The following is a 24,726-nucleotide window of genomic DNA, read 5'->3' as shown; positions in this document are numbered from 1 at the left end:
GTATACATTAAAATAGGTTTTTTTAAAACATTTTATCAGTTTCCTTGTTTGTTAATTCCAACTCCTTCTTAATATATTGCGGTAATCAAAATAGTTCCTTAAAAATCAACATCCAAGAATAACTATTCTCTATATCAGTTACCTATAACAATTTGGTTATGTTTGCAATGGGTACAATATTGAATGATAACCTTGTATTACAATCAATGTTCACCCTATTCTCCTACATAACAGTTCTGGTTTGACATATTAAATAAATATTTCTTAAGTGCAGGCATAGCTATGTGGTAAGAAGCCAACTTTGGAAATTCCCTAAGTTCATGTTTCCAAAAAAAATCTTCAAATGTAAGACCCATAAAATGAAGATATTAAACTAGTAAAAAACAACAACAAAACAAGTTATAACTAAATTTTAAACTCTTTATAAAGTTTCATACATATGAAAGTTTCCTAGGTCAGTTTCTGCTGGTGTTTTGTTCAATAGAATATAGCTTGCTGTGTTAAGGATTTCAGTTGTGTCAATTTCTTTCACCCATTCAGAGATGTTGATGTTTGTCTAGAACAGAATACAAGAAAATTTGGTTATACTTAATAACTAATATGTAATGCAAATTATTAATTTTATCAAAATTTAATTCATTCATTTTATGTCCATTTTTTTCCATCCTAACATGGGTTAGATGAATACATATTAGTGAAACATTGCTTTACAACTAAATGTATTTTCCTACTGTTAATTCTTACCCATTTTAATTTCCACACACCTTGAATAGTGCAGAGCTACTAGATGATGTACTAACAAAGAAATGGTAATAGGGAATACTGACCATAGCTCATGTAATCACAGGAGGCAAACACTCTCTCAGATGGACATACCTCCTCATCATCATCGTTTAATGTCCTCCTTCTATACTGACATGGGTTGGACAGTTTTTGAAAGAAGCTGGCCATGCAGAAGACTGCATCAGACTTCTGTGTCTGTTTTGGCATGGTTTTTATGGCTGGATGCCCTTCCTAACATCAACCACTCTGCAGAGTGGCCTGAATGCTTTTTACATTGCACAAACACAAAGGGGGTCAGATTTGGCATGGTTTTTACAGCTGGATGCCTTTCGTTAACACTAACCACTAGGCAGAGTGGCCTGAAACCTTTTCACAAGCACATTTATTTATTTATATATATGTGTGTGTGTGTTTGTTTTATGTCAAGTTATATGTAAAAACAATTTACTATTAAATTGAAAGATTACTTTTCAGTAGAGTGCTAAATTTGTTATACTTTTATAAGAAGAAAGCTAACAGTGCACTTTGAAGTTTTGGCTGCTCCTTCTTATAAAACTCCTTCTCTTCCTCTCTCTATACATGTACACAGAAGGAGTGAGACAGGGAGATGTGTGGTCAGGAGTTTACTTCCCAACCACATGGTTCCACATTCAGTCCCACTGCGTAGCACCTTTGGCAAGTGTTTTCTACTACAGCCCTGGTCTGACCAAGGACTTGTGAGTGGATCTGGTAGATGGAAATTGAAAGAAGCTATCATATATATGTATATGTGTGCTACTGTCTCCATACTTGAACACATGATAGTTGTAAATGATGTCCTTTGTTTCCAATATTCTATGAAAACATGTCTAGCCATGGGGAATTTATTACCTTGCTTGGAAATAGGTGAAGGTTTGTGACAAGAGGCATCTGACCATAGAAAATCTACCTCAACAAATTCCATCTGATTCATACAAGTTTGAAAATAACAGATGTTAAAATAATGATAATCATACATACATACATATACTCTTTTACTTGTTTCAGTCACTTGACTGTGGTCATGCTGGAGCACTGCCTTTAGTAGGGCAAAGCGACACCGGCACTTATTCTTTGTAAGCCCAGTACTTATTCTATTGGTCTCTTTTACCGAACCACTAAGTTATGGGGACGTAAACACACCAACATCAGTTGTCAAGCGATGTTGGGGGGACAAACACAGACACACATACACATATATATATACATATATTCGACGGGCTTCTTTCAGTTTGTCTACCAGATCCACTCACAAGGCTTTGGTCAGCCTGAGGCTATAGTAGAAGACACTTGCCCAAGGTGCCACACAGTGGGACTGAACCCAGAACCATATGGTTGGTAAACAAGCTACTTACCACACAGCCACTCCTGCGCCTATATATATATATCCTCCTATCCACTTCAGCTTTTGCTCCCCGCTGGTGGCACATAAAAAGCACCATCCGAACGTGGCCGATGCCAGCGCTGCCTTGACTGGCTTCCGCGTCGGTGGCACGTTAAAAGCACCAACCTATCGTGGCCGATGCCAGACCCCCCTGGCACCTGTGCCGGTGGCACGTAAAAAGGACCCACTACACTCACGGAGTGGTTGGCGTTAGGAAGGGCGTCCAGCTGCAGAAACACTGCCAGATCAGACTGGAGCCTGGTGCAGCCCCAGGCTTCCCAGACCCCAGTCGAACCGTCCAACCCGTGCTAGCGCAGAAAACGGACGTTAAATGATGATGATGTACACTACTAGTTCCTCTTTCCCAACACATTTCTGACCACCTCAAAACTTGAGGAGCCTCCTGGACTTGCAGATCTTACAGATCATTCTCACTCTCTCTATCTTCCTCCTTAACATGAGTAACCTTGTAACTCTTGTACAAGAAGCTGCACCCCACCACTGGTTTTGTAGTCTTGCAAACTGCATGGCAACCTTGCTAATGCCAGTGGCACAGAAAAGATACCCAGTACACTGTGTAAAGTGGTTGGTGTTAGGAAGGGCATCCAACTGTAGAAGCCATATCAAAGCAGACATTACAGCATAATGCAGTCCTTGGACCTACTGAATCCTGTCAAACTATCCTTCCCATGCCACAATGGTGCACAAATGTTAAATGACGATATATATATATATATAAATTGAGATAGGGGTTGTAAATGCAACCCACCATGGGATACCATATATCCAATATACTGCTAGTGAGGTACCCCACAAAGTTAATACATAAATGTTAAGAATTGCGATACAATTAATTCATTTATTGTATTATATGGGCAAAGGTAAAATATTTTACTACAAATTCATAATACAAAATAAGAAAATGGAGAAATACATCGAAATCAAATATCAATTACCAGATAATACTCAATTTACCCTGCATTATTATGTTTAACCTAATAGTTCCTTATGTAGTGGTTTAATAAAGTATGTGATTGAGTATTATCTGGTAATTGATATTTGATTTCGATGTATTTCTCCATTTTCTTATTTTGTATATATATATATATATATATATATATATATATTATTTATACATATATAGGCTTTGTAATGTTTCACTTTCTATAAAGACTACAGAAGAAGAAACTTAGCCAGCTGCTGATGCACAATGGGACTGAACCTGAAGCCATGTGGTTGGGTAGCAAACTTCTTAACCACACAGCCATGATTGCACCTTTGGCATCTATTTCAATTTCTTAAACCTACTTTATTCAATAAATTCAGTATCTTATATTAAGTACATTACCAGTAATTTTTCAGTATCAACCATACTTTTAGAGAAATGTCTACTTGTGAAAATTGCAATTCTAATCTAGCCTGTAGCAATGCCCCCCCCCCCCCCAAAAAAAAACCAATGAGGTAGAGTGGAATTCGGAATTACCTTTAAATTCTTTAATGAATCTTCAATACTTGGAAGTGTGATCAACACAACACGTCTCTTTTGTAAATGTGAATGGAGGAAGTTCCAAATTCTGCAAAATATTGAAGATATTAAATGTTACAAAAAAATAAATAAATAAATAAAAACAAGAAAAACTCTGAAGTATAAACTAATATGATATTATCTAACAAGTGTATTCTTTATCAAGTAAAGTTTAACCCTTTACAATTCAGATTATTTTGTAAAATGTAATGCTTATTTATTCATATTGTTTTCAATTAATCATTCATCATCTCATAGCATTGAGATTTCAATGATGTGACTTTAGTTTTAGCATGACAATGTAGGGTAGGTGTGAGAGGCCAGATTCAGTCAGTTTGAACATAAAACATATAGAATATACTTGGGCCAGATATGATAATTTTAAATGCAGACTAGTACTTATTTTATCAACCCCAAAATGATGAAAGAAAAGCCAACCTTGGCAAATTTCAGCTCAGAATGTAAAAATAGATGAAATGCCACTAAGCATTTTGCCCAGCATGCCAACAATTCTGCCAGCTCATTGTCTTAAACAACAACAATAATAATATCAGAAAAAAAATATTGGGCTTCCGGAAAGTTCGTGCCGATTTATAATAACTTACATTTCGACTTATTTTAGAACATGGTTGAGTCCATAAAATAGGATTTGACTACACCTCCATTTAGAGCACAATTTAAGCTATCTTTTCGTGGAAGGTTTATGTTCCTATAATCTGTGTTAATTTTGTAACCCTTTAAAGTGGAAGATAAAAAAGTTCATTTTCGGCACTTGATGCTTTGGGAACCAGACAAAAATTGCTGCAGCTCGGCTGGGATGTGTTACCCCACCCTCCATATTCACCAGATATTGCTTCTTCAGATTTCCGCTTATTCAGGTCTCTGCAGAATAGTCTTAATGGTAAAAATTTCAATTCCTTGGATGATGTAAAAAGATACCTTGAATGAATTCTTTGCCATGAAACCACCTCAATTCTGGGAAGAGGGTATTTTCAAGTTAAAGGAAAGATGGAGACGTACTGTGCAACAAAATGGTTCATATTTGGTTGCTTAAAAATGTAATGGCAAGTACTTATTGACCTTTTTCTTTCCTTTAAAAATTGGCACGAACTTTCTGGACAACCCAATAGATCAGCTTCTATAGAACAGATTGTTTGAGACAGACCAGAGGAGATTTTATTGCCAAATAAATAGTGTAGAAGAAGCTACTATAGATGAGAAGCCTAAGACATAAGAAGCTAGAAAGTTTTGGAGTGATATTTAAGATAAGGCAGTTAATCATAATGAGGATGTAGCCTGGTTAAAGAAAGCGAGGGAAGAAGTAGTTAGTGAGAAGCAACCAGATCTAAATCTAACTAGTACATTAATGTCTAAAGAGTTAATAAGAATGCCAATTTTGAAGGGCCTAAGACCAGATTTAGTTCAAAAGTATTGGCTAAAAGAATTTAGAATCTAGTGAAGGTTGTAAATATTTGAGCTGTAGTGTTACTATGATATTCAGCAGCTTTTGTAGACTGGATAAAATCTATATTATCAAATCTAGACAGAACTAGGAAAGGATTCAATATGAATGGAGGACTTCATCCTAAAGCAGGAGTAGCAAGAGTAGATTTACATAGAAAGGAAGGTGGTGATGTAATACTAGTAGAAGAGTATGTGGAGTTAGCTAGAGCAGATATAGACTCTTATGTAGGTAATAATGAAGAAATTTTATCAAGTGTTGCTAGTGTAATAGTAGGATATAGGGAAATCAAAAAGTCAAATGTAATTAAAAACTAGAAAAAAGAAGTAAAATTATCTGATTCGCAAGAGGAGGCTTTGCATGGTAGATTTACAAAGATAGTTTCAGAAAATAGTAATAGTGAGACATGGTTATGTTTGAGGACAGGAAGGTTGAAAAGAGAGATGGAAAGTTGTAGCAGCACAGTACCAGGCATTGAAGATTAACTGGGTAAAAGCCTAGACAAAAATCAGGTTGACTCCCAATTTAGATTATGTAAATGGAAGGAAAATGTTACTCGTAGTTAGTGAATGTAGTATGCTGGCACAGAAGGTATACAAGAGATGACAACCTAGGGAGAATAATCTTTTGGGAGTTAGGAAAGAAAGCTAAAATTTGATCATACTGATAAGTGATGTGAATATGAACCTAATAAAGTGCTAGAAAGTAAGAAGTGGGATTTTAACAGTCAGATTGACAATAGAAACTAGGAAGCCTGATTAATAGGCATAGACTTTGAGAACAGAAAATACCAGGTAATTGACTTTAGTCTCAATTGATGAGGAAGTTGATACGAGAGGTATAGAGCAAATAGCAAAGTACCAGGACCTAGCCCTTGAGTTACAAAATCTATAGAAAGTGCAGGTAAAATGTATCACTGTAGTTATAGGTGCATTAGGAACTATTCCTAAAGATTTGAACAGATGATTAGAGGAAATAGTCATAAAACTTAATTTAGTGCAGCTCCTGAAAACAGTATTATTAGAGAGTGCTAGGATATTTAGGAATGTTCTTGGCATCTACAGTTACTTGGTGTAGTCTGGTGTTAAGAATTAAAACATTAAAAATTGAAAGGAGAAAATAAACAGATTTGCAAGTTTAACTCAGTGTTTATTGAGTAAAAGGGGCATGAAATTTAAAAAGCAACTTGTTAGAATATACACATCTGTAAGGGGTCATATAAAAGAATAGCAAAAATCTACTATACCAAAAGAACTGGCAGTACATGCATTACAAGTGTTCTATGAAGGGAACATAAGATTGCTGCATAATTCTACATGAATGTGAAACGACATTAAACAAAGTATAAGGTAAATTAAGGTTTCTGTAGGAACGCTAAGTCATATTCACTTAGTGAATTTACATGCACAAGGATGAATTATGATGTTGTTGTCAGCATTAGATGCAGTAAGAGCTGGTAGTGGCAATGTTAGCAGTGATGAATTTCGTTGTCCTAATGTGGAGAAAGCGAGCATTAGCTTCCTGAAGGCAAATGCAAGCTAGACTTCTTAAGTGGAGAAAACTGATCTATTTAAGGAAATTGCTGGGGTCTATTGTGGTAGGTAGAAACTTTAAGCACCATAAAATATGGCCTGGACCATGATTATCAGCATGAACGTCAAACTTCAAAAAGCAGTTAACCATTTAATGGTTTTAGTAAATTTATACAGAACATAAATAAAAGTCAACTTCATTATATTTTTTTCTGTAAAAACCTATTCTGACATTAAATGAGTCAACTTCCCATACGAATGTTTACATTTGTATGTCATTTTTCAACAAAAAAAAAATTTTGGAAATTATCTACTTATGTAATTTACGCACCCCCTAAAGTGTATTTTTGTTTTTGCAAAAACAAAAGTGTGTAAATTATGCGGGTTTTCATGGTACTTATTTTAATGACTCTGAAAGGATGACAAAGTCAACCACAGCAGAATTTGAACTCAGAATATAAGGATGGACAAAATATCACTAAGCATTTTGCCCAGCATGCTAACAATTCTACCAGTTCACCATACTAATAATAACCCTTTCTGCTAGTGACACAGGCCAGAAATTGTGGGGGAGGGGCTAGTCAATTACATCAACCCCAGTGCATAACTGGTACTTATTTCATTAACCCTGAAAGGATGAAAGGCAAAGTTGACCTTGGCACAGGGCTAGCAATTTTTAAGGGGAGGGGAAAAGCCATTTACATTGAATCCAGTATTCGACTGGTACTTTTTTTTTTATCGACTCCAAAAGGACGAAAGTCAAAGTTGACCTTGGTGGAATTTGAACCCAGAACATAAAGATGGACAAAATACTGCTAAGTACTAATGCTAAGCACTAATGTGTCTGCCAAGGCACAATAAGTATAAGATTAGACATACATTTTTGGAGGAGGAAACTATCAATTATATCAACTCCAATATATGACTGGTACTTTATTTTATTGATCACTGATGGATGAAAGGCAACTTTGAAGGACTGACAATGTCCTATTGTGTTTTACTATAAATTTATTTGCTGAAGCAATTATATTTTCTTTCATTTCAAACCTTTTGAGTATTGGTAGTAAAATATTTAGCATAGTATGGCAGGTTTCAAACAACACTTCCTTTTTGTTTAATAACCTTAGAGATGACACACAGTATTAGGGTCCAACACTTTATTTTTAACCCATTGCTTGTCATATGTCCCTGGGATCTGTACATCATATATGATACACATTCCAAAATTTTTTTCAACCATCAGAGTAACTCAGGACTTATGAAAAGAGAGCTTTATACAACTCAGAATGTATGAAACAAAGACTAATTAAAAAGTCTGAAAATAAGCATGACCATTTGGAACAAACTTATGAAAATGATTTGGACAAAGGTTTAAGAGGTTGTGAGATAACAGCAAATGGTTGGAATGAAACAAATGGCTCTTGTAGTCCAAGCTAGGCTGCTGGGGAGGAATTAGTAACAACACACATTACAAAATCATTTACATAACTGGACTTTACTTTCATGAGAAAATTCTGTTTACAAATGAAACCAGAAATACTTACAAAACTTGCATATTTAGTGGCATGAAGAACTCAAAGACATTGTTTAAAATGATTATATCAGCTGAAAAATAAATAGACTTTATATATATATGTGTGTGTGTGTGTTAGGCAATGAGAAAAAAAGACAACATAAGAAGAACAAGTTTTAACAAATGTTGAATTAGTTTAATGCTTGAAAAGAAGGGGAAGAGTCTTGATGTTTCGGACACTAGTCCTTCATCAAGAAAAAAAAAATAAAGAATGTGTAAAGGTAGTGGGGAAAATATAAAGAAAGAGAAAAGGCAGTCAGGAATATTAGGAGGGAGGCAAGGAGAGAGATGATGGAAAAGAAAAAAAGGTGAGGTGGCCATGAGAGATTGGGAGCAATGAAGAAAGGAGAGAAGGGGTGCATGTAATTGTCAAGAATATATATTAGGCAATGAGCAATGACACATACATGTCAAGTTACAAAAAAACACTTTTACATTTAACTAGAAGATTACTCAATACTGTTTGTAGAGTACATATTTATTATATTTTTACATCAAGAGTAGTGACAGGGACTTCAAAGTTTCAGTCCATCTGAAGAAGGCTGGCAGGCCCAAACTTCAAAGTCACTGTGACTACTCTTGTAAGAATATAATAAATGTAAATAGAGAGAGAGAGAGAGAGAAGAAAAAGCACAAAACAAGCAAAAAAAAAAACACAGACAAAACAATTGGAAAATGTACAAGAAAAACATGAAATAGGATGAATATGTTCTGTTGGAAGTGTAATGTTAAGGTGTACATGTGAAAGACGGAGCACAAATGATTTGAGAGAAAAACTGGGTATAAATAGGAATCAGATGCAGAGTACAAGCAAGGAAACTGCATTAGCAGAAACATATGATGTGTATGGAGAATGGCAGTCAGGTAAAGAATTGATCAGGATACCCATGTGGAAGAAACTTGCAGAAGAGAAACTCCTAGAAAGATATATGAGAGAAGAAAGCAAAGTTGAACTCAAGAGGGTCTGTCTTATGAAGAAGATGGCAAAGGACATGCAAACATAAAAAAGAAAACAAAAAACAGATTTGCAATGATTATGAAAGTGGTGGTGATATTGATTACAACATACACAAAAATTAAAAAAGAAATTCATCAAACAAGGAAAAAAAAGATATTTACTATACCTTTTTGTAAAAGGTCACTTCTGTTTAGAATATTACTGTGATGAATCTGTTAACAGCAAATATAACAACGATAAATGAAAAAGCAATGAAAATATCTTGTTTTACATTATAACAATGTTTATATGGGAGAAAAAATAAATGTGCATAGCATTAATTCTTTCATTATTATATTCCTAACCAAAATACACCCCTTGTGTGCTTGATTTAAATTCTAATATTGTGAATTCAAACTGGTTTCATGAAACAACGAACTTTTTTTTTATTTATTGACAAATGTGATTTTTGGAACACAGTTTAACAAAAGGTTCTTAACCAAATCTATTGCATAACTCTTGCCTCAAAGTGAATTAAATTACTAGTAAATTCAACTAAATGTAAAATTATTTCAATTTTGTTTAAACATCACTACAGAAAATGTAACATTATCTAATATTCAATTGGGTATACAACAAAATTTAAACATAGAATTGTGCACATTACTGGTTTATCAGTTGAACTTAGATGCACATAAAATAGGTGTTGTAATAGGTGTAAAGTAGAATGAAATACACCTACCATCAATGGAATGAAATGAGGATTTTTATAAATATTTTTCTTTTCAAATTTACTTTGCTTTTATTTTCTGTTTACCTGTAAGTTTACCTATAAGGTGAATGACAAATTTTGATAATTTTGTGAATCATTATTATATATGTTTCTGTGTATGCATATGAGTTTATTTCATTCCGTTGATGGTAGGTGTATTTCATTCTACTTATATATATATATATATATATATATATATATACTGGCTGGTGTACCCAGTAATTCCCGGGAGTAAAGATGTTCTATTGAAACGCGTTATTACTCTGATATAAGAAAGCAATTTCATATATAACTGCCACAAATGGTGTATTTTCCATCATGAAAAAGTACAAAAACCTGTCAGCTGGAGGAGAGAGAGATTGTTGGAGGTTGGCGATAAAGATTGTCAGATGTTGGTGAGAGAGGTTGTCGGAGGTTGGCGAGAAGCAAAGACATTATTCTGCTTAGTGAAGGCACCTGGGAAATGTATAACTGCTGTCATTCACAGAAAAACTATTGTTTTTCGGTGAGCAAAGTGCTGTTGAAGTGTTAAGTGAAATTTGGCAATCGAGGATCGAATCCACGCTATGCCTGCATGAAGCCACTACAAATACATTGTGGGATAAAAAATTTATTTACTGTCATGGAAAAAGTGTAACTGCAAAAATGCAGAATTTTCAGTGTAATGAACATTCAAAAAAGTATGTATGTATAGAAATGTATGAATGAAGTCTTTAAGGGTTAAGATTCAAATTAAGGAAGTGCAATAATAATGTTTAGCAGTTCAAAACTGTGAGTAGTGAAATGCAGAATAAGGTCAGCTGATCATGAGAATCAAATATTGATCGCTTTGATAAAATCTGCAGGTGGTATGGCTTATTTCCCTTGGGTTGTTTAAATAAAATATTAGTAATATGTGGTAGATAGAAGGATCCATTGGAAGGGCCATATTATCGAATTTTTTTCAACAATCTAAGTATCTCATGAGGTTTCCAGACATGAGTTCTACTCACGTGTCAAAGTATAAAAGTGATGTTTGCAAAAATTAGAAATAGGACACACAAAAAATCAATATTCAAAGTAATCGAACATAAACAATGAAATGGATTATTTCCTTTTAGTGTTTAAAAAAATATTGCATAAGTTCTATGAGTTATTTCCCTTGGGTGTGTAAATAAAAAAAATTACTTATATGAAGTAGATATAAAGACCCCTTCCAGGAGTCATATTATCAATTTTTTTCAACAATCTAAGTATGTCATGAGGTTTCCAGACATGAGTTCTACTCAAGTCTCAAGTTTCATCAAAATCAATAAAACGATGTAGGAGGAGTTAGATAACAACGCCACAAACAAACACACACCGATTTTCCACATATGTAGTAGATACATATATTATCATCATTTAACATCTGCCTTTCATACTGGCAAGGGTAGGACTGTTTCACAGGAGCCAGCCAGACAGAAGCTGTGACTGTTTTAGCAGGATTTTTACAGCTGGATGCCCTACACAAATCATGCAATATTTCTATAATTGAAATTTGTAAAGCACCTCACTCTACATAATGCAACCTTGCAGAATGCACATTAGAAACTTGTTTCAACTGACTGTCCACTGGGAGTTTTCCTTTTTTTAAAGAAGACATTCAACAACCTTTTGCAACTCCAGATATTTTCTAATTTATGGAGATTGACTGAATTTAAAGCCTGCCTCTAGCAGGCTTTAGTTTTTCTCCCAACAGTTATTTTTGTGGATGAAAAACCTGCCCTCAACTACATTGTTACATTTGCTCAGAACTTCAAGTGACTGCATCACTCTCTGGCCCCTCCTGATTTTGTATATAGCATAAATGCATTAACAATATGCATATTTACTATATATATGAAACCAGGTACTGCCACCATTATGCAGTCTACCAAATGGGTAATAGCTCATTTGATTCAGTTGATCTACCCTACCCATGCACCTGTTATAATCGAGGTTCACAAATGGGATGCTATTTTTGTCTGTGTGGTTGTGCACAAGTAGATAGAAAATTGATTTGACTCTTATCTCTGTATGTGGCCACTAGCAAATTTCCTTTTTGCCGTTGGATTATTTCATCTCCTTTTAATTTTAGCTTCATTTTTTTTTTAAAGCACCGTCCGTTCGTGGCCGTTTGCCAGCTCTGTCTGGCCCCGTGTCGGTGGCACGTAAAAGCACCATCCGTTCGTGTCCGTTGCCAGCATCGCCTGGCCCCGTGCCAGTGACACGTAAAAGCACCATCCGTTCGTGGCCGTTTGCCAGCTCTGTCTGGCCCCATGTCGGTGGCACGTAAAAGCACCATCCGTTCGTGTCCGTTGCCAGCCTCGCCTGGCCCCCGTGCCGGTGACACGTAAAAGCACCATCCGTTCATGGCCATTTGCTAGCTCTGTCTGGCACCTGTGCGGGTGGCACGTAAAAAGCACCCACTACACTCACGGAGTGGTTGGCGTTAGGAAGGGCATCCAGCCGTAGAAACACTGCCAGATCTGACGAAGCCTTCCAGCTTCACAGACCCCAGTTGACCCGTCCAACCCATGCTAGCATGGAAAGCGGACGCTAAATGATGATGATGATGATGATGATGAATGGCATCCCTTTCCAACTTGCAGCCACTAAGTGACATGTATATGTTGCCACAGCTTCTAAATCTGCTGCAAGTTTAACCAAACTAGAAAATAGGTTTAAAAAATAATATACAACCCTGGCTATTGTATGGCAGCAATAAAATCCAGACTATATCAAACAGTAGACCATGTTGGTTTGCATTTTACCTCTTTTCCCTGCATCAAAATCAAACCCACAGCAGTACCCAGTATTTGCTTCACAAATCTTTCAAACTTTGAACCCCCATTTTGTGGGCTTTCTGGATATATAGTGTTGGAAATGTACTCAACCTTTATAGCCCACCATATCCTCATTGACAGAGAGGCTTCCCCTTTTTTTGTAGAATGTTTTATATGCATTCTGAATGCTGTCAATGCGGGGGTCTTATTTTAAAAAAAGATTGATGTTTGGTTCTCCATGTATTGGTGTACTTCTAGTGTCTCTTACATGCACAAAACTGTGATAATTTTAAAAATTAATTCCTCATCATAGTACTGGAAACGTACTGGTCTCCAAAAGGTTCATCACTGCTCCAGTAGTTTGTAATTCTAGCAAACTTTATTTCCATGATCACCACCACCATTTAATGTCCATTTTTCATGCTGGCATGGATTGGAAAGCTGCACGAGGTTCCAGTCAGTTCTGGCTTGGTTTCTATGGCTAGATGCCCTTCTTAATGCCAACCACTTTACATAGTGTGCTGGATACTTAGCATGTGGCCTGGCATGGTTGTTTTGTACATGGATTGGCACAGGTACTCTTTGCATGGTGCCAACACAGGTGGGTTTTTTTGCGACACTGACATGAGTAAATTTTTAAGATGGTACTGGCACGGGTGCTTTTTATATTGGCACCAACAAGGGGCTCTTGCAAAGGAAAGACTCCTTTAGCTGCAAGGGGAGAATTAACAATTCTGATGTGTTGGACAAGTCTTATTGAGTATATCAAAGCACCAGATGTCTCAGTCTTTTGCCGTGTCCTTCATATGACTCGGTGTCCTGAGATCAGAGCTTTGTCCTATGTCCTATGTCTGCCTGCATCTCCCTCTTCCATGAGTTCCATTCATTTTAAGTGATTGGCACTTCTTTATGCAGCTGTCTACATCACATGACCAAATCTCCAAAAATTCTCAAAGGTCAGATATTATGTCAAACAATGTCACATACTTTAACTCAATTGGTTACGTTTTCATGAGTGTACTAATGAGATTTGCACTGAAATACTCATTTAAATATGAATAGGTTATTTCAAGTGTGTATGGGCGAGTTAGTAATAAAACGATTAGATAATTAGTAATAAAAAATCTGGTACAGGAATACATGCAAAATAACAGGAAAACATACACATGATAGATGTAAACAAGCTCAAACACCACATCATTCATCAACCAAATCATCATCATCATCATTGTTTAGCGTCTGCTTTCCATGCTAGCATGGGTTGGATGGGTCAACTGGGGTCTGTGAAGCTGGAAGGCTTCGTCAGGCCCAGTCAGATCTGGCAGTGTTTCTACGGCTGGATGCCCTTCCTAACGCCAACCACTCTGCGAGTGTAGTGGGTGTTTTTTACGTGCCACCTGCACAGGTGCCAGACAGAGCTGGCGAACGGCCACGAACGGATGGTGCTTTTACGTGTCACCGGCACGGGGCCAGGCGATGCTGGCAATGGACACGAACGGATGGTGCTTTTACGTGCCACCGACACGGGGCCAGACAGAGCTGGCAACCGGCCACGAACGGACGGTGCTTTTACGTGTCACCGGCACGGGGGCCAGCCGAGGCTGGCAACGGACGCGAACGGATGGTGCTTTTACGTGCTACCGACACGGTTGCCAGACAGAGCTGGCAAACGGCCACGAGCGGATGGTGCTTTTACGTGCCACCGACACGGGGCCAGACAGAGCTGGCAAACGGCCACGAACGGACGGTGCTTTTACGTGTCACCGGCACGAGGCCAGGTGAGGCTGGCAACGAACACGAACGGATGGTGCTTTTAAGTGCCACCGACACGGGGCCAGACAGAGCTGGCAAACGGCCACGAACGGATGGTGCTTTTACGTGCCACCGACACGGGGCCAGACAGAGCTGGCAAACGGCCACGAACGGACGGTGCTTTTACGTGTCACCGGCACGGGGCCAGGCGAGGCTGGCAACGAACACGAACAGATGGTGCTTTTACGTGCCACCGACACGGGGCCAGGCAGAGCTGGCAAACGGCCACGAGCAAATGGTGGTTTTACGTATCACCGGCACGGGTGCCAGACGAGGCTGACAGCAGACACGAATGGATGGGTCGGAATTTCAACACCTATGATAATATTCTTCAATTTGGTGTCAACAACAGACACTGCTAGGGTAGAAATAAGCAGACATGAATGACAATTACAAACAGGGAAAATGAGATAGGTACAGTAACAAGAACAGAAAAATATAGCAAAGAAACAAAAAAGCAAGGTTTCAGATAATGAAACTCATTACAATGGTCAATGTGCAAAAACAGAAATGTTCCCGACAGTGTAATGGCAGCATTTGTAAACTAGCATTGTAGTTACACTGTAAGTGTACTTAGACTGATATACTCTTTTACTGGTTTTAGTCATGTGACTGTGGCCATACTGGAGCACCACCTTTAGTCGAGCAAATCGACCCCGGAACTTATTCTTTGTAAGCCTAGTACTTATTCTATTGGTCTCTTTTGCCGAACTGCTAAGTTATGGGGACATAAGCACACCAGCATCAGTTGTCAAGCAAAGTTGGGGGTACAAACACAGACACACAAACACATACATATATACAACAGGCTTCTTTCAGTTTCTGTCTACTAAATCCACTCACAAGGTTTTGGTTGGCCCGAGGCTATGGTAGAAGACACTTGCCCAAGGTGCCACGCAGTGGGACTGAACCCGGAACCATGTGGTTGGTAAGCAAGCTACTTACCACACAGCCACTCCTATGCCTATATATGTACATAAGCTTTGTAAGTACTCATGGGTAAGTTTGGGAGAATAGGAAACTAGAATAGTAAACTGCAAATAAATCAGCAGAAAACAATGACAATGGCAAACCAGTGCTGAATCTTTCCCAAGAAAAATCATGAATCTTCACACTTTGGTGTGGGAGTTCATTATCACTAATTCCTCTAAGACAGGAACAACACATGGAGAGAAAGAGAGAGACAGAGAGAAAAGCAAACAGAGACAGAGAGACAGGCAGAAAGAGAGGCTGAACAAATTATAACTACAACTTGAGCTGCTGCTTAAAAAATATTACACAGATGCAAACCTTAATTCGGTCATCAAATTTATATTTCTTTATAATATTTTCTTGTATCTGACACAGAGTTTTGTCTATTTCAACACCTTCAATATTTGCGTTGGTGAAAAGGTAAGCCTGTATGAAAATATAAAAAGAAAAATTAATACGCAGCCATTTTCTTTCTTTAGTGTTCAATATGGTTGCTGTATACAATCAGATATCGTCTACTTTGATATGATACTCCCCAATACAAATCTGATATTTGCAGCTAAAAATCAGATCTATATTCTATCAGTTCAAAATGAAACTAGCACAAACTACAACCAGAAACTGTTTTGATGGGAAAACTACTTACTAACTATAACAATAAAATTCCACTTGTCTTTTATCACAGCCATTAAAGATTACACAAAATAGTATGACACCAATACTTTATGACACAAACAAATCTAGTTGACTCAATCTATAGTAACCTATTCATAATATTCGTTTCAAACTTTGGCACAAGGCCAGTAATTTTTGGGGAAGTGGGTAAGTCAATAAGATCGATCCCAGTAACTAACTGGTACTTATTTTATTGACCCCCACAAAGGATGAAAGGCAAAGTTGACCTCAGAAGAATTTGAACTCAGAATGTAAAGACGAATGGAATGCAACTAAGTATTTTACCCAGCATGCTAACAATTCTGCCATCTCGACACCTTCGTTCATTCATAATACTGAATAGGTTTATCCCATCTATCTATCTTCTATTCATGGGAAGGTCGTTGAGGTCAGAGTCCCTAGGTACCTCTTCCATAGGGTCCTATCAAAAGCAATTGTCAGACTTTCTAGCTGGATTTCCAAGTTTGGCAAACTGAGACTAAGGATATTGTTTAACTATCTCATTCTTGATCTACCCCTAGGTATCCTACTGGTTAGCTCAGCTTGGAGAACAGATTTATAATTCTGCATATTTCAGAAGATACATCAGACCCCAACAATTATTGGCACTCTACAGACATCAGGTGGGGCCCACAAGGGAATATTGCTTTCACATATGAAATGATACTGCTGCTATGTTCAAATATTCTAGACCATACCAAGAAAAGGGCCACTTCAATGACTGGCATAAAGAAACTCAAGTAAACTCCAGCCTCTTGATACATCACAAGGCTTGATGTATTCTCTGTAAACTGAATTAGTTCAATGACTGTAATCAATGTTTGCTATACCATACTTGCTTCAGTTAGAATTTGTTGAGGTGGATTTTCTACAGCCAGATGTTCTTTACGTTGCCCTACACCCACTTTTTTCCAAGTTGGGTAATATTTCCCCATGACCAGCCATGTTTTATTTTCAAGCTGACAGAAAGCAAATGACATTATTTGTATGATGGTGATATCCATTCATAACCATTGTGTAACATGAAGGTGACCACAAATACACATACAATGAGCTTTCAGTTTCCATCTACTACATTCTCCCACAAGGCTTAGATCAGTCCAGAGCTATAGTACGAGACACTTGCCCAATGTACTGTGCAGCATCACTGAACCTAAAACCACATAGTTTGAAGGCAAGTTTCACAACCACACAACCATGTCTGTGCCTTATATACCAACTATAGTCAACAACTTCACAATGGCTCTGTTATTATTTAACCTTTAGCATGCTTAGGTGCATCGTGTCACCATACAAGTTTTCACCCCTGTAACCGCTAGCATATTGTGTCACACTGAGATGAGAGAAAACTTGCATGGTAACATGATGCACATAGTGTGTTAAAAGTTACACAATCCCATGTCTAAAGTGACCACTTAACCCTTTTTATACCAAGTTGCCTGACACTACCCTTGGTTCTATGACACAAATTTTCTGTTATAAAAGTAATCTAAGGCTAAAATCTTTCAACAAACTTTTGTATTAATTTATGCTCCAGACACCAGCTTAATAATGACAATGTTATTTCCTAGATTCCTCAATATTTTCAAAATTAATTGAAACAAAAGCAATGCATTTTAACACAAATATAGTAACAAAAGGTTTAAACCATTAGAAGAAAAGAAGTACTTTTGGCTGAGAAAAGGGAAGAGAAAGAAAGACAGAAAGAGAGATTACACATGAGTAACTTCAATGTATTTTGTTGAGGTGAACTATTTCCAAGAAAATTTATCAGAGGGACAATTTTGCTTGTTATCTGAGCCATAAAGTAGCAGTGGTAGAAACATAATGATCTTGATAATTATAATTATAGTTCAAAGGAATGACTAAATTTATCATTCAATTAAAAAGGAACATTTTACTTCAATTTTTTTTAATAAGCAAATGCCTTCACAAAAATTTCATTTTTGTTTGTTTTCAACGGTTGAACTTGAAGTTGTATAAAGCTATAAATAATAGTGTATAAATATTGGGTTAAATTTTCTTTGGATAGAAAAAGTCGAAGGCTACCAATGGGACACTGAACCCACATCTATAAACATTACAAACATTCTTGCTATTGGACAAGCAGCCTTCAACTTTCCTATCCAGAGGGATTTTTAGCCCAATATTTACATGCTAGTATTTATAGCACAATCTACTTTGAGTTCAAATGTTGAAAACAAACTATTTCATGTTCTCTTCAAGTTTCTAAATTATACTTTTACTTACGCCATACAATATTGCACCAAGTCGTGATCCAATGTCAAGAAGATTTTTACCAGAAATGTCAGGCAGTAAGAAATCAAATATATATCTGATTTGTGCTGTTGATGCAGAGTGAGTCACCAGAGCTATTCAGGATTTAAAACAAAGTATGCAATTAAAAATTTAATATAAAAATATGCAAATAGGCGCAGGAGTGGCTGTTTGGTAAGTAGCTTGCTAACCAACCACATGGTTCCGGGTTCAGTCCCACTGCGTGGCATCTTGGGCAAGTGTCTTCTGCTATAGCCCCAGGCCGACCAATGCCTTGTGAGTGGATTTGGTAGACGGAAACTGAAAGAAGCCTGTCGTATATATATATATATATATATATATATATATATATAAGTGTGTGTGAATATGTTTGTGTGTCTGTGTTTGTTCCCCTAGCATTGCTTGACAACCGATGCTGGTGTGTTTACGTCCCCGTCACTTAGCGGTTCAGCAAAAGAGACCGATAGAATAAGTACTGGGCTTACAAAGAATAAGTCCCGGGGTCGAGTTGCTCGAATAAAGGCGGTGCTCCAGCATGGCCGCAGTCAAATGACTGAAACAAGTAAAAAGAGTAAAAAAAGAGAGAAAAAGAGTAAGAGAATTATGTTTTGTGAAAATACGTAAAAATGATTTAATTTCTTTCCGCTGTTTTATATCAAATTTTCCCCCTTACTTGCAATAATGGAAATGCCTTATTTGTTGGAGAAAATAATTTTTTTTCTACAACTAAAAGGCTTATATATCAATCTGTCTAAGCTTATATATACAACTGTGAAGTAGGAAATTGGATGGAAGCACTCTGTCGGTTACGACGACGAGGGTTCCGGTTGATCCGAATCAACAGAACAGCCTGCTCGTGAAATTAACGTGTAAGTGACTGAGCATTCCACAGACACGTGTACCCTTAACGTAGTTCTCGGGGATATTCAGCGTGACACAGAGAGTGACAAGGCCGGCCCTTTGAAATACAGGTACAACAGAAACAGGAAGTAAGAGTGAGAGAAAGTTGTGGTGAAAGAGTAGAGCAGGGATCACCACCATCCCCTGCCGGAGCCTCGTGGAGCTTTAGGTGTTTTCGCTCAATAAACACTCACAACGCCCGGGTCTGGGAATCAAAACCGCGATCCTATGACCGCGAGTCCGCTGCCCTAACCACTGGGCCATTAGGAAATTAGGTGTGTGTTCAACCAAGCGTGATATTGAACCTTCATAAGGTGTACAACTTAATGGACAACCTTGAACTCAGTCTTTGCTTTACCAGTCAAATAAAAAAATAAAGTCTTATAACAAAATAATGAAGATGGAAAGCTTCTTAAAATGTGAAAAGGGAAAGTTTACTTTATATATTTCAGGCAAAGAGGCCATGTTGAGTGTTGAAGACAACACCAAACATGGCCGGATCTACATAGACTAACATTTCTTTATTCCATTCACTTCTAATGATGGGTTAGACGGGATACATTGAGGCAGATTTTCTATAGCCGGATACCCTTCCTGTTGCTAACCATCACCTGTTTTCAAATAAGGCAATATAATATTTCCCCTTGGCCAGACAAGGTTTTCATGGAAGACTGGAAAATGACATAACTTGAATAATGATAACAGCTGCTTATGGGTATTAACACACATATGATATATGTTGAGTTTCTTTCATTATAAAAAATCCACTCACAAAGCTTTAGTTGGGCCAGGGCTATGATTGAAGACATTTGGCTAAGATGTCACACAATGGGACTGAAACTATGCGATTGAAAAGTAAACTTCTTAACCATACTGCTATGTCTGTGTCTTACATATAGAAAATAGGTACATACAATGGGTGTTCAGGATGAACTAAACTCTAGCATTAGGTGCAGGGATACAGGGTCCTGCTAAATAAGAATTGGCCAGAGGCAATGTATTGGTTAAGTTGATGTAGGTACAATAAAATGAAAGCATTTCTGGCATACACCTTCCTTCTACTTAAATGTTATGGAAATTGCTGAAACAATTCTTTAGCATTATTAAACCAAGTTTCTCCCCACAACATAAGTATCAATTGATATTTATCTTGTCCATAATTAAACCATCTTGCTCAGCTACACTTAGTACATGATCAATTGTAACAAATTCAGTCATTATAACTTGCATAATTTTAATAATTATAACTCTGGTAAAAAAAAAAACTATATTAATAACAAGGTGAACATTGGCAAGAGTATCCAACTTAATGGGAATAATCATAATACTATATAGGCAGAAGATTTGAAATTTTGAGGGGGAATTACATTGACTTCAGTGCTCAACTGGTACTTTATCGAACCCTAAAAGAATGAAAGGTTAAGTCAATTTCGGCAGAATTTGAAGTCAGAATGCAAAGACATGAAATGATGCTAAGCATTTCATCCAGCATGCTAACAATTCTGCCATCTCACTGCCTAGTAATAATAACTCTAGCAACAATAACAACAGTAATAATAATGATAATAAAAAGAAAAGAAATAATAAGATTAATAAGAATGTTCACAAAAACAACAGCAATAATAATTCTTTCTACTAAAGGCACAAGGCCTGAAATTTGTGGAGGAAGGGCACTAGTTGATTATATCGTCCCCAGTGTTCAACTGGTACTTATTTTATCAACCTTGAAAAAAAAAGATGAAAAGTTAACCACAGTAGAATTTGAACTCAAACCAAGAAGATGAATAACAATGCTGCTAAACATTTTGTCTGGTGTGCTAAGGATTCTGCCAACTCGCAACTTAATAATAATAACCTTTTCTACTAAGGTACAAGGCCTGAAATTTTGAGGGGAGGGGACTAGTTGATTATATCAACCCCAGTGTTTCACTAGTACTTAATTTATCAGCCCTGAAAGAATGAAAGTCAAAGTTGACCTCAGTGAAATTTGAACTCTGAACGTATCAAGAGGCAAAATACCACTAAGCATTTTGTCTGGTGTGATAACAATTCTACCAGCTCACTGCCTTAATAATAATAATAATAATCCTTTCTATTGGAAGCATAAGGCCTCAAATTTGGGGGAAGGGATTAAGTTGATTATGACAACCCCAGTGCATAACTGGTACTTATTTAATCAACCCCAAAATAATAAAAGGCAAAGTCAACCTCAGCGGAATTCCCACTCAGAAGGTAACAGCAAAGGAAATACTGCTAAGCATTTCATCCAGCATGCTAATGATTCTGCCAGCTCGCCACCTTAATAATAATAGTAATAATAATGATCCTTTCTAACAAAGGAACAAGGCCTGAAATTTAGGGGTAGGGAACTAGTTGATTACGTCAACCCCAGTGTTTCACTGGTACTTAATTTATCCGTCCTGAAAAGATGAAAGGTGAAGTCGACCTCAATAGAATTTGAACTCAAAACATAGCCACGGTCAAAATACCACTAACCACTTCATCCAGTGTGCTAATGACTCTGCCAGCTTACCACCTTAACCTAATAATAATAAGATTGATAACAATCAAAGCAAGAGAAAATATAACAAATGTTGAGATGATGAAAAAAATATACAAATTACTTACTTAAAGGTTTAATATTCCTGGAGAAGCAATCACTACAGTAATGTAGATGTATTTTTCCATCCTCTCCTAAAGAATTCATATCTTCTTCATCATAAAGAAACGCATCTATATATGCTGTTGTCTGGGATGTGCAATCAGCATTCTGTATAAATATAATTACACAGTCAATTAATTATATATATATATATATTCATGCTTTTTATAATAATTACTGGTATCCTTATATATTACTATATTTTATATCTTATATGTAAAGAATAATATGTTATATGTATGTATATTATTGTAATTATCAGTTTAGTAAATAAATAAGTTAACATAATATAATGTCTAAAAGTTGATGAACCACCTAATGTTCTCCTCCATTTTCTTATTGCTATTATATTGCTATATATATTATATATATATATATATAATATATATATATATATATGTATGTATGTTTATGTGTGTGAACATTTTACCAACAAACTTTATAAGTACCGAGTATGTTAGTAGTTTACACTTAAGAAAGTAAATTTCAAATTCAGCATAGCTGTGAAAACAGCAAAGAAAGATTGGGTATTTACCGTAGAAGACAGAAAAAAAAAAGTTGTCAGCAGGCAGGTACAGAGAATCAAAATCTGTACCTCTCAGGTACTGGTTGAGTGCTCTGTACCATTAAGCTAATATACCCCTCCCCTTTGAAACACTTCCTTTTGACATCCAGCCCTTATTCTGAAAATCATTCTTTCCCACTTCCCCCACCCACTGATCACCCTTTCTGTGTCATCAGTCATCTAAACTACATCTTCTTCACAGCCACACCCCATTCTTAACACTACCTCATACCTGCCATCAACATCTACCCCCACCAAATATGCCACTGATACTTCATCTATCTCTGTCATCATTACGTTGCTCAAGCCACTCTTATAACCTTTACTTATCCATCCCAACTTACTATCTTACCAACATCATCAACATTTAACATTCATTTTCCATGCTGGCATGAATTGGATGGTTCAACAGGAACTGAGAAGGCCAAGGGCCACACCAGGTTCCATTTTCGCTTGATTTCTCCTGCTGGATACCCTTCCTAATGCCAACCACTCCAGAGCCTAGTGGATGCTGCTTATGTGACACCAGCATCTGCTGCTCTTCACCCTTTCTGTATTCCCTCCTCCACCCTGAGTCACTTCTATATTTTCATCTTCCTGATTTTGTCCCCCACTCTTTTATTCATGTTACTTGTACCTTAAAAATATTCCCTGACACCTTGTCACCATTATTTTTATCCCTCTTTCCTGTTCCATCCCAATTTCCCCTACCTTTATATAATGCAGAGCAGTCATATATCTCTCCTGTAACAACAAACTTGATTCTGTCTCTCTATCATACTTTAGCCTCTTAACACTTTGGATTAAGCCGTTTCTCTCTCTACTGTATTCCCAAATAATGTTCTTTGTCTAACCTTCTGTGGAAACATGTCTGGCCAAGGGGAAATATTACTTTGCATGGAAGCATGTGAGGGCTGGTAACAGGAGGGCATCTAGCCTTAGAAAATCTTTCTTCTTTAAGAACGATGCCTAAAATGTGGGCAAATGGGGTGTGTCTAGTTGACTATACCAACCCCAGCACTAAACTGTTACTTATTTTATCGACCCCACCCCCAAAGTCGACCTCAGTGAAATTTGAAATAAAAATGTAAAGAGGGGCAAAATGGTATCAAGCATTCTGCTTGGCATGCAAACAATTTTGCCAGCTCACTGCTTTAACGGTAATAACAACAACAACACTTACAGGACCCACTTCAGGAGGAATTATGCTTTCAGAAGGAATAACACCATTAACAGGGACAATTTTTCGTAGCTCTTCTCGAATGCTGTCCAGAATTACCATAGAATTATTTTGCTGGTCATAAACATCTATAAAATTCAAAATACACATTTCTGATAAGAAATATTGGAAGTTATAAAAACTTAAAAACTCAATTTTAGTGCAGTTCTATATTTAAGAGATGAGGAATTATGAACATTATTTACATTTGGCAGATATTGGGCTCATCTTGTTTGTTGTGAACACAACAAACAAGATGAGGACATATGGCGTGGTGGTTAAGAGTGTGGGTTACTAACCCCAAGATTCTGAGTTTGATCCCAGGCAGTGACCTGAACAACAATAATAATAACAACATTGAAAAGTACCTTAGGAATGAGAACCCAAGTTCGAAATTTCCCGAAGACACCTGATGAGGGCTGGAGAGTACATCAGCCGAAATGTTGTGTTAACAACAAACAAGATGAGGACAAATATCCGTCAAATGTAAATAATGTTCAATTTTAATAGAATACAATAATCCATGCAAACTTGAAGTATCCTCATTTATTAAGTTTTGGCATCATATCAAAAATTAATTACAAGTTCAAACCAAAACTATGAAGAGATTTTTTTCTATAATTAAAATCCAATATTTCTAGGTAACATAATTTTTTTTTTCTTTTTGTGATGATTATAAACACTAACTTTTTTTGTTGCCATATCTCTGTTGAAACAAACACTGCCATTGTTTTATTTAATTTTTAAAACGATGAAGAATTTAGTAGAATAACTTTGTCATTGTTAAGGTTTTGTTTAGAAAAAAATTATATGGAATTTGGATGGAAGGTTTTAATTTTGATCACCAACCATTAACTATATAACAAAAGCAG

At 36.7% G+C, this 24,726-nt stretch overlaps 1 protein-coding gene across 2 annotated transcripts in view; it reads right to left on the bottom strand.

The window, feature by feature from the left end:
- Nucleotides 1–399: 399 nt before the first annotated feature.
- LOC115222611 overlaps nt 400–24,726 on the bottom strand; it is a 32,600-nt gene continuing 8,273 nt past the window's right edge. Inside the window, exons 2-9 of one of the 2 annotated variants that reach the window (XM_029792913.2) lie at nt 23,819–23,943; nt 22,037–22,178; nt 18,482–18,603; nt 15,875–15,982; nt 9,402–9,447; nt 8,249–8,309; nt 3,669–3,759; nt 400–556 (exon numbers count right to left, since the gene is read on the bottom strand). In XM_029792913.2, coding sequence (XP_029648773.1) covers nt 422–556; nt 3,669–3,759; nt 8,249–8,309; nt 9,402–9,447; nt 15,875–15,982; nt 18,482–18,603; nt 22,037–22,178; nt 23,819–23,943 — 830 coding nt within the window. In that variant the 3' untranslated portion in view covers nt 400–421. The remainder of the gene's footprint in view (nt 557–3,668; nt 3,760–8,248; nt 8,310–9,401; nt 9,448–15,874; nt 15,983–18,481; nt 18,604–22,036; nt 22,179–23,818; nt 23,944–24,726) is intronic. The other variant, XM_036511520.1, reaches the window with a different exon arrangement.

This window comes from Octopus sinensis, linkage group LG20, assembly GCF_006345805.1.
Source record: "Octopus sinensis linkage group LG20, ASM634580v1, whole genome shotgun sequence".
NCBI classification, from domain to species: Eukaryota; Metazoa; Mollusca; class Cephalopoda; order Octopoda; family Octopodidae; genus Octopus; species Octopus sinensis.
Note: the sequence above shows the minus strand (reverse complement) of the source record. Positions and strands in the feature narration are given on the sequence as shown.